Below are 13,951 nucleotides of genomic sequence, written 5' to 3'. Positions count from 1 at the left end.
GCAATGACATCACAGCTCTGCTGCTGGACCATGGCCTCCAGCTCTTGCTGTTTGTTACCCATGCTGTGTGCACTGCTATCCATGCACCTCAGCTGGGCTGCTGATTTCATCCCTAACTCAGGCTTACCACCCTTGGGCCTGCTTCCAGACAGCCCAGCTGCATCCCGTTCCCTCTTCAAACCTACTTTAAAGCCCTCTCAACAAGTTCTGCAAGCTCATCAGCTAAAAACCTTCTGCCCTTAACAGAGAGATGGAGCCCATCTGGTTCCAGCAGGCCAGGTGCCATCAAAGCTGCACCATGATCAAAGAATCCAAAATTCTGCCAATGACACCAGCCCTTGAGCCACTTGTTGATGATATGAGCTCTCCTATTGCTTTCACCATTTTTCTCAGCCACCAAAGGGACTGAGGAAAAGACTACCTGTGTCCCTGTCCTATCAACCACTTGTCCCTGTGCCCTAAAGTCCCTTTCAATGGTCCTGACACTCCTCTTCTCAATCTCATCACTTCCAGCCTGGAGTTTCAACAGTGGATAATAATCAGAGGACTGAATGAGCCCAGGAAGTCCCTGAGGAATATCCTGCACCTGGGCCCCAGGGAGGCAGCAGAGCTCTCTGCGGGGTGGGTCCCCTTGACATGGGGCCCTCTGTTCCCCTCAGAAGGGAGTCACCCACCACGATTACCCTTCTCTCCTTTTTGATGTTAGAGCTGGCAATCCATGTTACAGATTAATTATAATTGGGAGGCTCTCCGGACAGATAATTTTCTTCTTGATCATTTGGCTGACTCTTTAGATCCAGGGGCTCATACCTATTCTGAAGTGGCCCCTGACTAGGGGACGGGGGTTGGGAGGAATTTTTATCATAACCTCCCCGTGCAGGGACCATTTCCACTCCCCTTCATCTACCAGGTGTCCTTCTCTTGCCTGACAGTGTGCAGCATAGGAGTCCTGTGACTCTTGCTGGGCCTTCCGTAAGGATGAAAGGGCTGAACTCCACCAATCTATTTCCCTTTCACTTTCCCTGATACTCCTTAGTCTTTAAACTTCCTCCCTAAGCTCGGCCACCAGTGAAAGGAGATCATTCACCTGTTCACACCGCAGGCAGCTTTTCTCCTCACTGCCCCCTGAAACCACTGCTAAGCTCAAACACTCTGCACAGGACTGGGTCAGGACAGACACATCCTTTTTGGAGGGTTCCACTTAGTTACATGCACTTGTACTAACTACAGTTTTCGATTGCGTAAAAACCATTACTACCAGAAAGTCCAAAGCCAAGCAACCAACAGAAACACTGCAAACAACACACAGTAAACCTCCCTAGCAAGAAAACCTGCAACCCTGCCTCCTTGCCCTGCCTGTGCACACTGCCTCGTGAATTGTTCCTCAGAGACATGCCATGGCCCTGTTTGCCCACTCCTGTTTGCCGCAAACCCTAGAGGCCTCTTTTAATCCGCCCGCTAACCAAGGAGGGAGGAAGCTGCACCCCATCCCTGCGTAACTCACAGGCTCTTGATGGCTTCCCTCTTTTCCTGGGCATGCCACTGGAGGAGGTCCAGGCCCAGATGGTCCCAGGCAAGGAAATGTCCCTCAGCCCAGGGACGCTCAGCATGGGCTGCCCCATCCTCCCCGGGGACCTGCCACTGGTCACAGCAGCCCCTGCCTGGCTCCTGCCTGCCCACCCCGTGGCCATCCCCAGCTGTCCCTGGGCACGCAGCTCAGCCAGTGCTGATCCTGGCTGGACTTTGCTGCTGCTACCACCCGGACACTGGGGTGACAGCTCCATCTCTTTAGTGGAAGAGAAGAGCTGGGCCAAGCCCTGCCCACCTTCAGTAGGGGCCAGAGAGCAGGGCCAGCGCCTTCAGGGGGAGAGGACCTTGTCTGGCTGCAGGCAGCATCTGCACAGCAACAAGCTGCTAAAGCAGCTGGCACAGGGACATCGGGCATGGGCATGGAGATGTGCGATGCAATTAGAGGTCCAGTTTTCCCTTAGGTGTTCGGCAGGACACATGAAGGGAGAAAGATACAACTGTGAAAGAGGCCATGGCAAGTGACACAGTGAACAGAGGCTCTGCTATACCTATCATGCACTGATTGTGCCCATCCTGCAAGCAGAAAATCATTGGGATTCATCAAAGTGGAGTCAGGGCATGTGTTCCTGTCTTGCTTTGAACCTCTACAAGATCCGTGGGGAGAGTGAGCCCGTGCTGTGCTGCACTGCTGAGCTGGCAGCACGGTGGATACGGGCAGGATGTCCTCTGTTTCCCCCAGAGCTGGGGCCTGCAGGCACCTTGCCAGCCCTTGGCACAGGCTGTGCCAGCCAACAAAGCCCAGCAGGCCAGGAGGAGAGCCTGGGTGCAGCGCAGCTGCTTGGGCAGTGGCTGCTGCCAGGGACACGGGCCAAAGCCATCCCTGAGCAGCCACTGCCAGCCCTGGCCCTCCCTGCCCCGTGACAGCTACCCCAGCCCCAGGGGACAGGCTCAGGCCCACTAAGGACACACTGGAGCCTTGCTCTTCCCCTCTGTCCTGTCCTCACCATGGGCACCCCATGCAGTCACTCCCAGGTTTCGGGATGTGTCTCCCATGGAGGGACCCCAGCAGGACTGCTCAGAACCTGAGTGCCCTGAGCCTGTTTGGGATAATTCCCCTGAGCTATGCCGGTCGTGCCTGGCTGTGTAAGACTAAACATTAAGAATTAAAAGCAATTTTACATTTTATTGCCAAAGTGTCAGAAGATTCTAGGTTTCCTTAACTGTAAAGCTACTTTATCAATTACAGAACTGTTGGAGCAAAGGGGAACAAATATCTGGTGTCTGTATTCTATGAAAAACTCTCCTCAATGCTACAAAGGAAAAATATATCTAAATGTTTTAAAATGAAAGACAAAGATAACATGAGGGTGCTGTTGGTCTGATGAGCCCCATGCCCAGCTGCTGCCTGCCCATGCCTGGCTGTGCCCAGACGAGCAGCTCCGCCAGTGCTGGTGGTAGCACACAGAAACCTGAGCTGAAGCTGGACTCAAGCCTGTGATAGATGAGTAAAGTGACAGTTGACTCTCACAATAAAGGAGAAATATCATGTATATTTGTTAAGAGAAGTTTTTTATATATATAGATATGTTTTACCCCCTGTTGTGTTGTTATCTTGGGATTACCTGAGTTTGAGACATTTAAGAGGGTCACCTTGCTACGACAGCAGCACCTGACCTCCAATCGAGATGTAAGGAAGTAAACTCCAGCACTGGACATCAAAGAAGGAGTCGATGGACAGAAATTTAAGAAGGGCAAAAGAGTTAAAAGGTGAAACCTCCATTGTGTGGATGAGAATGTGGTGGGAAAAATCCTCTACTCCCGGCACAGTAACATTGTCTTTATTCAGTGTCCTGTTATATTTCTAATAAGGTTTTTAATAAACATCTAAAATTTTTACAAGTAAATATAACTTTTTGAATAATCCATTCCCTGGCTAGAGGGCTGCACCTCCTGTCCTGGATGGGCAGCTAGGCCAGTCCCTTCAGGGAGAGACGGATCTGTTCTAGGCAGTGGTTGTAGCATACTGCCAGCTACAAGCTGGTAATACACCTGTGGAAGGGACAACGGACACTGGCACGGAGATGCACGATGACAGGCCAAGTTCTCCATGACTGAGGTATTTGGCTGGACTAGGGAAGTTCCAGAGGTGCTCCTGTGGAGAGAGGAGGTGGCTGAGGCCCCAGCTGCCAGTGGCACACAGGGACCCTCGTGCACAGCAGGGCCCAGAGCTGGCAAGGCTCCCCAGCACGGCTGGAGCTGCTGGCACAGCTGGGCCCAGCTGGACAGCTGCCCCTCAAGGCCCCGGCCAGCAGGGCACGGCTCTGGGCAGGGTCCCTGGCCAGGAGCGGGCCCCAGAGCACCTCTGCCTTTCAAGGGCAACCTCGGCCCTGCTCTTTCTCCTCCCCACCTCCCTCTGCCTCTGCCCCGTGCCCCTGGGGCTGCTCTTGGCCAGGCAGCCTCAGTGGGAGCCAGCTCTGGCTGCAGCCCCAGAGGGGCCCCCAGGACAAGGCCCAGCAATTGAGAGGCCAATGGAAGCACTGGGCAGCAGCAGAACCCTCAGCAGAGTTATTTGGACAATCATGGACTGGCCACAGCTCCAATGCAGCCTCAGTGGGAATGGTTCCTGTCTACATTAGACTTTCAAAAGAATCTCTTTCAGGGAAAGATGACCACTCACCATTTCTTCTTCCAGTTACACCAGATTTTGACACAGCACAACATGAGAATAAGGTCCAAAAAAAGCAGGCCAGCCATTAACCCTGCCCAGCAGCCTGTTGCCATATAGAAGACCCTTCCGAGGCCTTTCTGGGCATCATGAACACCTGTTGTGGGGTCAGCTGCATCTGTGGGAGCGATGGGGAGCGTGAGCCCGTGCTGTGCTGCACTGCTGAGCTGGCAGCACGGTGAATACGGGCAGGACGTTCTCTGTTTCCCCCAGAGCTGGGGCCTGCAGGCACCTTGCCGGCCCTTGGCACAGGCTGTGCCAGCCAACAAAGCCCAGCAGGCCAGGAGGAGAGCCCAGGGACAGCGCAGCTGCTTGGGCAGTGGCTGCTGCCAGGGACACGGGCCAAAGCCATCCCTGAGCAGCCACTGCCAGCCCTGGCCCTCCCTGCCCCGTGACAGCTCCCCCAGCCCCAGGGGACAGGCTCAGGCCCTGTCAGGACCCAGCGCAGCCCCTGCCCAGTCGGGAGCCAGGGCTGGCTCTGGCCCTGGGCTGGCGGCAGGGCTCCCGCTCGGGGCTGCTCCTGTGCCTTGGGCCTCTGGGCACTCAGGGCCAGCTCCGCAGCAGCTGCAGCGCGAGGGATGGTGCTGCACCAGTCCCGTTTCCCCGGGGCTCTGAACCAGCTCCAGAGGCCTGGAAGCCGAGGCGCCTCCAGCTTTGGCTGCTGCCGGGCCGGGCAAGGGCAGGCCCTGGGGGAAGAGCTGCTGCCACACAGCCCCGGCCAGGGCTGAGCCCGGCACAGCAATTACCTGCTGTGCCTGTGCCCGTGTCTGCCATCGCCTTCCTCCCTGCTGCAGGGGCTGCCAATGAGCCACTGCTTCCTCGGGGAAACACCTCCTTCAGCCCTGCCTTTTGGTCCATCACTTGAGAAACAAAAAAGGACAGTTGGATCAGATGGAACAATTCCCCATTCCTTTGCTGGCATCTTCAGGGCAGCATGGTTATCAAAAATTGGGAAAAGATTTACAAAGTATCTGGGCTTTTGTGACTGGGCCAGGGCCCTCCCTTCCCCAGACAGCTGCCAGTGCTGAGCAGAAATCATGAGGGGATTGTGCAGGGCAAGAGGACACACGTGCATGGTTCTGTGCTGGCACCTGCAGCGCTGCCTACTTGGCCAAGCTTTGGGCTCTTGAGCTGGCAACTCTCCCAGGGGAAAGGCCTTGACCTACCCTCAGCATCTCCCAGAGGCTCAATCTTGAACGTGGGTTGGGAAGCCAGATCACTTTCACCAACCGGGTTAGCTGCAAAGAAAGGCAGGACAGAAGAGCTACTCTGACACTGTTGAAGATTCTCCTTCAAGCCCAAGTACCTGGGAGGGCACCTGGGTGACTGGTGCCCTCCAAGGCACTCCATCAGCTCTGCCTCCCACTCAGGAGCAGGGGGACCTCATGCCTGCAGTGGTCCCACACTGGGATGGAAGGGGCCCCTTGGGGGGCTGTGTGGGCAGAAAGGACTCCCTGGAGCTGCCAGCAGCTCTAAACCCAGCCCCAGGCAGGGCCAGAGCTTGGCAGTGGCAGCAGGAGCAGCTCAGGCTCCTTGGGGCTGGCAAGGGAGCTGCCAAAGGCTCAGCCCCGGGGCACAGCCCTGGGCCCAGCCCCTTCCCTCTCTGGCCTTCTCCCTGGCTGCACAGAGCACATGGAAGGACACACTGGCATTGCACACGGGAGGAAGATGGACAGCTAAATGCTCCTTCCTCCCACTGACAGCCATCCTGTGGGATCACTGTTGGGTACAAGAGTAGAAATTTGGAGGCTAGGATTTCCACAATCCATCAAACTTCAGAGGATCTCAAGGGAAATGACAGAGGAATATTACTCTGGACAATGATTACACTTGGACTATGATTGCTCTGTTAGCAAAGAGTTGCTGAAAACCTACCATCACCAAGCTCCAACATTCTTAAACTGTTCTTTAACAGCATTTCCCAGTGATGGAAGTCACGTTCCCAATCTAGAAAGGAGCACAGATGAGAACTGTTCCATGCTGTGCTGGGATCCCCTTGTATAGGGAACCGAGCACTGCAAGGGGGTCAGGTAATGCTGTGTGCCTGCACTGCCAAGCAGCAGAGACGGCAGCTCAAGCCTCAGCAGGGCTCAGGCCCAGAGGCACAGCAATTACCTCCTGGGCCTGTGCCTGGCATCGCCTCCCTTCCTGCAGCAGAGGCTACCATGGAGCCACTGCTTCCTCCGGGAAATGCTGCCTTCAGCACAGGCTCTCCTTCCATGTCTGCAGAAAGGAAAAAGGACAGCTGAATTAGGTGGGGTTGTTTCCCAATGGGAATGTGGCATCCTCAGGAGGCAATGCTTGTCTAAGTAATGGATAAGATTTAGGAGAAAGACCAGGGCCCTGCCTCCTCCAAAGAGCTGCCCCTCCAGATGCGCTCACAGACTGGGAAAGTGCAGGGGATCTCAGGGTGGGCCATGGTGCAGTTTGGGCTCCCTGGCAGCTGATGCCAAATGCCTTCCTGCAGATGCTGGGCAGAAGCTGCAGCCAGGCCAGACTGGGAAACAGCCCTACTGGGCGTCAAAGCAGCAGCAGCAGCAGCAGGGCAGCGAGGCTGCCATGGATCCCTTCCCACTGTGCCGGGCACGGCGTGTCCAGATGTACAGCCAAAGCCCCCGGCTACTGAGTCCCAGGGGAAGCATGAGGGAAATGCACCCACCACGTTGTCTCTCCAGGTCACTCCAGATCCTGTCCATCTGTTTGGATGCCTCCAGGGACTTGCTGTCTCCTCTAGGTTTGTTCCTCCCTCTCGGAGGACCTTAAGAAAAGCATTTGCATTTCAGGTGAATGGATCCCACAGAACTAGGGCTCAGACTGTGGGGTCAGCAGGCACACACTACTCACCCCTGAGATGGGAGCGGGGCTTGTGTGCAGCAACCAGGAAAGGAGCCTGAAAAGTCTTTCCTGCAGACACACCTGTAATTCAACAGCCACAGAAGCTCCTGTCACCTGCTTCCTGCCAGGTTCTCAATGATTATTCTTTTAGCAACATTGACAACATACCTGCTGGACGGTTAAGACCCTGGAAATCTTCATTCAGCCAAGCTGCTGAAGAAGCCTTCCTAGTATGCTCATCTAGAGGGGAGCACAGATCTGATCAGACCCATTTCCATGGTGTGCTGAGATTCCCCTCTGCCTTAGAGAACTGGGCACTGCAAGGGGGTCGGGTAAGGCCTTGGCTGCCAGATGTCAGTGGACAAGGCCAAAGCTGCACAGGGGCCTGGGGAGCTCTGGAATGGCTCTGGTCACTCTCCACCCTCTTTGCAGGCCCTGTGCAACATCCCTGGATGGGTGGCTGGAGGAGCCCAGGGACCATGGGGGCTCTCTCCCTCCCACAGGGGAAACCCTCCTCAAAGCCCTGGGCAAAACCATCCCCAGCGCTTCCCAGGGAGCAGGGAGCACTGTGCCGGGAAAGGGCAGCCAGGCTGCCGGCTCACCTGCTCGCCGCGCTTGCAGCGGAGCAGCCTGGGCAGCCCTGGTAGACAGGGCTACGGCCAGGAGGAGCAGGAGGAAGAGGCGCAGAGCAAGGGCCATGGTGCCTTGCCCTCTGCCAGTCCCACAGCTCTTGCTGCCACCGCTGTCCTGACACCGCTGTCCCAACGTCAGCACCGCTGCTGCCACCGCTGCTGCTGCCGCAACAGTTGTGCTCAAGGACTGACTGCTGGGTCCTAGTGCTGCTGTGCAACCGCGGGGCTCTGGGACCTCTGTGACCTCAGAGCCTTCTGTGACCTCATGGCCAGGGTGGAATTGTTTTTGGAGCTGGATCTGCCTTCTTAGGAAGGGAGCTCATCCTGCCCAGCTGCTCTGCCCAAGGGCTGTGACACAGTCCCAGCCCAGCTGATCTCACAGGCTGGGGCATGAAGAGATGCAGAGCAGCTCTGCCGAGAAGGACTTGGTGTTGCAGCTAGATGAGAGGCTGGACATGAGGCAGCCATGTGCATTCAAAGGAGAGTGCCCAGCAGGTTGAAGGAGGTGATTCCACCTCTCTGCTCTGGTGAGACCCCACCTGGAGTACTGTGGAAGAGGTTTTACAGTGGCCTCTGTGAGACATCGAGAAGTTTGATAACAAGATCCATGTTTACCCCTGGAAGAATTTCCTACCAATGTTTTTGACATGAAAACCAAGAAAGAAAGATAAATAAGAGAAACCTGCAACTCCCTATTCCAATGAGCATTTTGCTTGTCTCTCGTGACCAATGAATAAAGTGTAAAGTTAAGAGCTTTGTAAGAATGGAGAAAAAGCATGCAGGCTAGAATTAAAACAGGGTTTGAAGCCTTCTGGAAATGGAGTGTGTTGCTTTGTAGTGTCTCAGTCTCTCCCACGACAGAGTACTGCATCCAGCTCTGGGTCCCCAAGACAGGAAGGACATGGACCTGTTGAATCAAGTCCACAGGAGGGACAAAATGCTCTGAGGGCTGGAGCCCTTCTGCTTTGGAGACAGGCTGGGAGAGCTGGCAGTGTTCAGCCTGGAAGAGAGAAGACTCCAGGGACACCTGATTGCTGCCTTTCAGGGCCTTATGGGGGCTTGTAAAGAGATGGGACAGAATTTTTAGTAAAGTCTTTTGTGACAAGACCGAGGGTCTTTTAAACTAAAAGATGGTCAATTCAGACTAGATGAAAGAAACACATTTTTTACACTGTTTGTTATGAAACCCTGGCACAGGTTACCCATAGAGGTGGACATCCATCCCTGCAGACATTCAAGCTCCTACTCTGAGCAACCTGACCTAGTTCAATGTGTCCCTGCTCATTGCAGGCCATTGGGACTAGATGGCCTTTAAATGTCCCTTCCAAGCCAAGCCATTCTGTGCTCGTGTGCACCATCAAAGCAGTGCTGCATTAGTGCTGGGCTGATTGTGCTGGCACCTGTATTTTGGTACTTGTGCCATTTAGCAATTGGCCATGAGAGGATTGATGGGCTGGGCAGTGAAGTCTGCAAATAACACACAGTGTGCTCAAGGAGAAAAAGGAGAGCAACACGGCTTCCAGTTCAGATAAATGCCAGCATTTTGCTGCCCATTCCTGGTTAGAGAAATAAAGGAATGTCCTGAAGATCCCTTCATGTGGGTGCATTATTGGCCGTATCAGTACTTGTGTTCTGTAAAACAGGTAAGTTGTTACAGCTTCTTGCCACATTTATCCCTGGATAAACCCCAAATACTGCATTGCTCCTTGTCTACTTTCTTCCAAGTCAAGGCAAATTTTGTTCATTACTGTGTGGGACATAGTCATCTGTTCACAAGCAAATTCCTCTTGCCACTCTCACAACGGCAAGACTGCTTTGTTGATTTGCTCTAATTGGACTGTAATTAAGGCTACCTCTCACTAGAATTATAGCTGATGCATTGGGAGGCAAAGTGTTGTGTCATTTCTCCTGGAATCTGGCACTGTAGAGAGTTTTTTCTGTAAGTAAATGACATCTGAAGACAGGTGTAGTCTACCATACTTCTGGCATACTAGAAGTGAGAAAAAACCCTTTGAATCTGGATTTTATCCTTTCTTCTTTCTCCTCCTCCTCCTAGGAATTTTAATCTCTGAGGTCTAAGCTCTTCAGCTGCCTCACAAACATTGTTTTAATTCAGGCAGGCATCCATGCATTGAGCCACAAATCAGGACCGTGGTGTGAACCTTGAAGCAATGTAGGTTTATAGCACTGAAAATAATAATCCAATACCCAGGTTAAGCTAAGCATTTCCCAAAAACTCCACATGTCCTCAGATATGTTTCAAAAGGAATCACCGTTATAGGTGGGAGTGGGCAGAAAGAGTGTCATCAAAATAAAAAATTCAGCTTTCTGAGATCTTTCTATTCCTATAAAAAGAGAGTCGAAGTTGATCATGTATGGAACATTAACTAGGAAGTGAATGACAGATTGTGAAAATAATTACTTGGGGAATGAATAACCATAACTAATAACAAATTTACATATAGGTAATAAGTAAACCATCATGCTAAGAAAAAAAACAGACCTGCCAAAATAAAAACCAATAAGGCTGTTTCATATGTCTGAATAGAAAAAAAAAATACTGAAAAGAATCAGAGATCCTCAAGGGCATTGCTATATATAGAAACTTCCAGCTATTCGGAAAAAATGAAGGAAACTGTAGTGTGCAATAAACAGAGGTAACCTGGAATTTATTGGTGGATATGTTGCAGAATTTCGGAGAGCAGACTGGAAAAGCATAGGGGCTGATCAGACCACGTGTGGCCATTTACAGCAGTCTGAGGGATGTTTCTGGGACCAACTGCAGGAAGGAAAAGCAGCACACAATTCCTGGGACAATCTCTTTGCTGGCTGTGGACTTTTTGACAGTCTGTCCCCTGGGGCTGGGGGAGCTGTCACAGGGCAGGGAGGGCCAGGGCTGGCAGTGGCTGCTCAGGGATGGCTTTGGCCCGTGTCCCTGGCAGCAGCCACTGCCCAAGCAGCTGCGCTGCCCCCGGGCTCTCCTCCCGGCCTGCTGGGCTTTGTTGGCTGGCACAGCCTGTGCCAAGGGCCGGCAAGGTGCCTGCAGGCCCCAGCTCTGGGGGAAACAGAGAACGTCTTGCCCGTATCCACCGTGCTGCCAGCTCAGCAGTGCAGCAGAGCACGGGCTCACACTCCCCATTGCTCCCACAGATGCAGCCGGCACCACAACACGTGTTCCCGATGCCCAGAAGGGCCTTGGAAGGTGTTGCTATTTTTGGAACCCTCTGTTTGCATGGGATAAGGGCAAGTTTGGCTATCTGTTTCTGCCAGGAAATTATTTGAAGAGCTCATCCGAGCCTTGACTCAGAGCTTCTCCATTGCAGTTCATGTTGTAATAAATAGGTGTGATTCCTGCTGATAAAATTGTAAAGTAATGAATATTGATATAATAATTAATATTTGGAAACAGTAAAACAGTTAGAAGGTGTAATGCCAAGGAAGAAAGGGAGAGGAGGGGCTCCCCCCGTTCCCCTGCAGATGTTCAGAACAGGAAGAAGCAAGAGATAAGTATTACTGAATTTAGTTGGAAGAGAGGAAAGTTTGGTTGGACATCCAGGAAAATGTTAATTATAAGAGATTTATTGCTTTGATGCTAGAACATAGTATTGGCTTGTATGATATTAGCTTTGGCTTACATTATACCAGCTTGGTGCGCATGTGTAATCCAAAAGGTGAATCAAAGGACATTGAGGAAGAGGAGAGGCCTTCATCAGAGATGACCCCAAAGAACAGTGCAACCACCTAAAAAACGGTGGAGCATGCGTGGTAAAAGTGATAATGAAGGTGGAGATACAAGTGTGACAAATTGAAAATGGGAGGAGATGGTGATGATGTACAGTGTAAAAAGGAGAATTTCAAGCTTGGCAATTTGTATGTGAGGGGACAGGGGTCAAGCCCTGCCCTCCGTACCCCCCGTGTACCCCGCACGGTTATTTTTCCTTATGCGCTATTATAAGAACCAAATTATCCCTTATCATAACCAAATTATATTGTCAATATTTTGAGTGGATTCAATTTCATATACTTTTCAGCTACTTCATTAAAATTGCTGCAACATTTAATTTGCTTGGTTTTCTTTCATGATACAGTAATTGGAGAAATATAACAAAATTTTTGACTGTAATTCAGTCCTAGCAGTCAGTTTTATACCCCTCCCCTTATTTTCTATTGTTATAGCATATTTTATTAGCAATGGGTTGCTCCTTTCCCCCCTGTGATGTTGGTTTTGCCCCACTTGTCCATCTCTCCAAAGACCTGCCCTTTTGTTCACTGTTCCTCCTCCCATTGCATGTCAGTCCCTCTCCAAGCCTGCCCCTTGCTCTAGAAACTTCCCTATCAATTTTGTATCCTTCGTAATCCCATTGGTTTGTTTAAGTTCTTCCCCTCCCCTGTAATCCCCAATTGGTTTAAACCTTGTATTCCCCGCCTGGTGTTCCACCCTCAGTTTCTCCCAATTGGCTAAAGATTGGATCCTGCCCTGGGACCCTGCCAAGTTTGGAAGTTGGTGTATGCCTTTAATGCAGTGTTGGCCTGCCCCTGATGGTCTGTAGAATAATCACCTTTGGAAAACATAGAGCAGACCTCTCCCTGTTCCTTGTCCCTACTCTCAGGGCAGTCCTACCCCCAAGGCAGTCCACCTGTGCTGTAGAGCAGCTGTGCCCTGCAGCCACAGCCCAGATTTGACAGTTTTCTGGGGGCAGCCCAGTGCCACTGTGGGTGTGGGCAGCTAGTGGGGCTGAAGAAATGGGGCAACACAGCACTTCCCAAATCAGCTCTTCTGTTGCAGTAGAGAGATGCAGCTGTGACCACATTGTCCTGGTGGTAGCACCAGCAAAGCCCACCCGGCAGCAGCACTGGCTGAGCTCCATGCCCAGGAGCAGCCGTGGATGGCCACGGTGTGGGCAGGCAGGAGCCAGGCAGGGGCTGCTGTGCCCAGCGGCGGGGCCCCGAGGGGATGGGGGAGCCCATGCTGAGCATCCCTGGGCTGAGGGCACATTTCCTTCTGTGGGATCATCTGGGCCTGGACCTGAAGAGGCACAAAGGGATATTTTGGGGTCCCTGATGAGGGTCCCAGGTGTCCTGCATGTTTTAAATAATTAGCTTTTTTTGATTAATAAGGAGAATTTATTTCATAATTAAAATACAGTCTTAGAATGTCTAGAAGCAAATATCAGATTGGCCCTGAAGCAGGCTGACAGCGCCAGGTGAGACAGGTGGGGCATTTCTCTCCCCTGTGCATCACGAAGGGACAGCTTTCACAACGTGTTTTTGTCCATTTCCAAGCTCCAAGGGTTGTTGGGGGCAGGCGTTTTTCTGCTTTCTTATGGTTGATCTTATCCTTTTTGCATTTTCATGTAGTTTTTCCTTCTTGCTGCAGCTCTTGCTGAGAGTTTCCCCAAAACTGGTAAATAATTCACATTGTTAGAAGAAAATCTCCTGGAATATGCATTCTAGGAGGCACACATTTATCTTATAGATGATGCAAATTGAATGCACATTGCTGAGGTTTGGTCAGAGAAATAATCTTCTGGAATCAGCATTTCTGGGGACGAATATTCAGGCTAGGATTTTGGTGCATGTTGATTGCCCAGAGCCCTCTTTTGGTATGCTAGGATTTTCATTAGGCGAGATTACTGTAGTCTCAGCTTGAATTTGTACATACAATCTATCAGAATCCATCCCTTTCTATATTAATTTATTAAATTTGTACTTTTAGGATACACTTTGACAAAGCTTACTTATTTTTGAATTTTATATTTAGTATTTATAAAACTTAACAACTACACTTTTATACTACTAGTCAGGGTGTAAAATTAACAGCTCTTCTCATAAGGTAGATTATTCTAAATCTTTAATTTCTTTTCTTTGGATTGTCAGTTATATTTTTTTATATCAATGCATGTGCTTATTGTAATTTAGATATATTTTGACTCCATAGTCGTTTAAGTCTGGTAATATTTGTAAAATAAATTTTTCATGTATTCTTATGTTGCCTGCTAAAATACGTCTTTACAACTGTCTCATGTACTTGTTTTCTTAACTCTTGAGCAATTTGCTTTATTCTACTCTCAGGATTTATTTCTTCTCTAGCTCTTACAGAAGAAAAGGTTTTAATATATTGCTTACAAATTTTGCCATTTTATTCTTTTTGTTCTATTCCACATTTTCTTTATTGCAGTGTCTTTTACTACTCATAGTGCACATTCTGATTTTGTTAAACTTACAGCGT

General features: G+C 50.9%; 1 protein-coding gene across 1 annotated transcript; it reads right to left on the bottom strand.

Annotated features, from left to right (window-relative positions):
* Positions 1-3,423: 3,423 nt before the first annotated feature.
* Positions 3,424-6,581, bottom strand: LOC135308330 (uncharacterized). The gene is made up of 6 exons (XM_064433270.1): positions 6,371-6,581; positions 6,131-6,202; positions 5,422-5,493; positions 5,002-5,115; positions 4,208-4,373; positions 3,424-3,682 (listed from the first exon to the last, which is right to left on the bottom strand). The coding sequence occupies exons 1-6, from the start codon at positions 6,474-6,476 to the stop codon at positions 3,424-3,426; spliced, it is 789 nt and encodes a 262-aa protein (XP_064289340.1). The 5' UTR covers positions 6,477-6,581.
* Between the last annotated feature and the right edge of the window lie 7,370 nt (positions 6,582-13,951).

The sequence above is a fragment of the Passer domesticus genome, chromosome 9, assembly GCF_036417665.1.
Source record: "Passer domesticus isolate bPasDom1 chromosome 9, bPasDom1.hap1, whole genome shotgun sequence".
Taxonomy (NCBI): Eukaryota; Metazoa; Chordata; class Aves; order Passeriformes; family Passeridae; genus Passer; species Passer domesticus.
The sequence above is the reverse complement of the archived record's forward strand: the minus strand, read 5'-3'. Positions and strand labels throughout refer to the sequence as shown.

Excerpts from the sequence above, each read along its gene's own strand:
- LOC135308330 (XM_064433270.1), bottom strand. The coding sequence starts at position 6,476 with ATGGAAGGAGAGCCTGTGCTGAAGGCAGCATTTCCCGGAGGAAGCAGT. Across the intron at positions 6,203-6,370 it reads GCCAGGCACAGGCCCAGGAG|ATTGGGAACGTGACTTCCAT; the intron begins GTAATTGCTGTG and ends GCTCCTTTCTAG. Across the intron at positions 5,116-5,421 it reads GCCTCTGGGAGATGCTGAGG|TGATGGACCAAAAGGCAGGG; the intron begins GTAGGTCAAGGC and ends TTGTTTCTCAAG.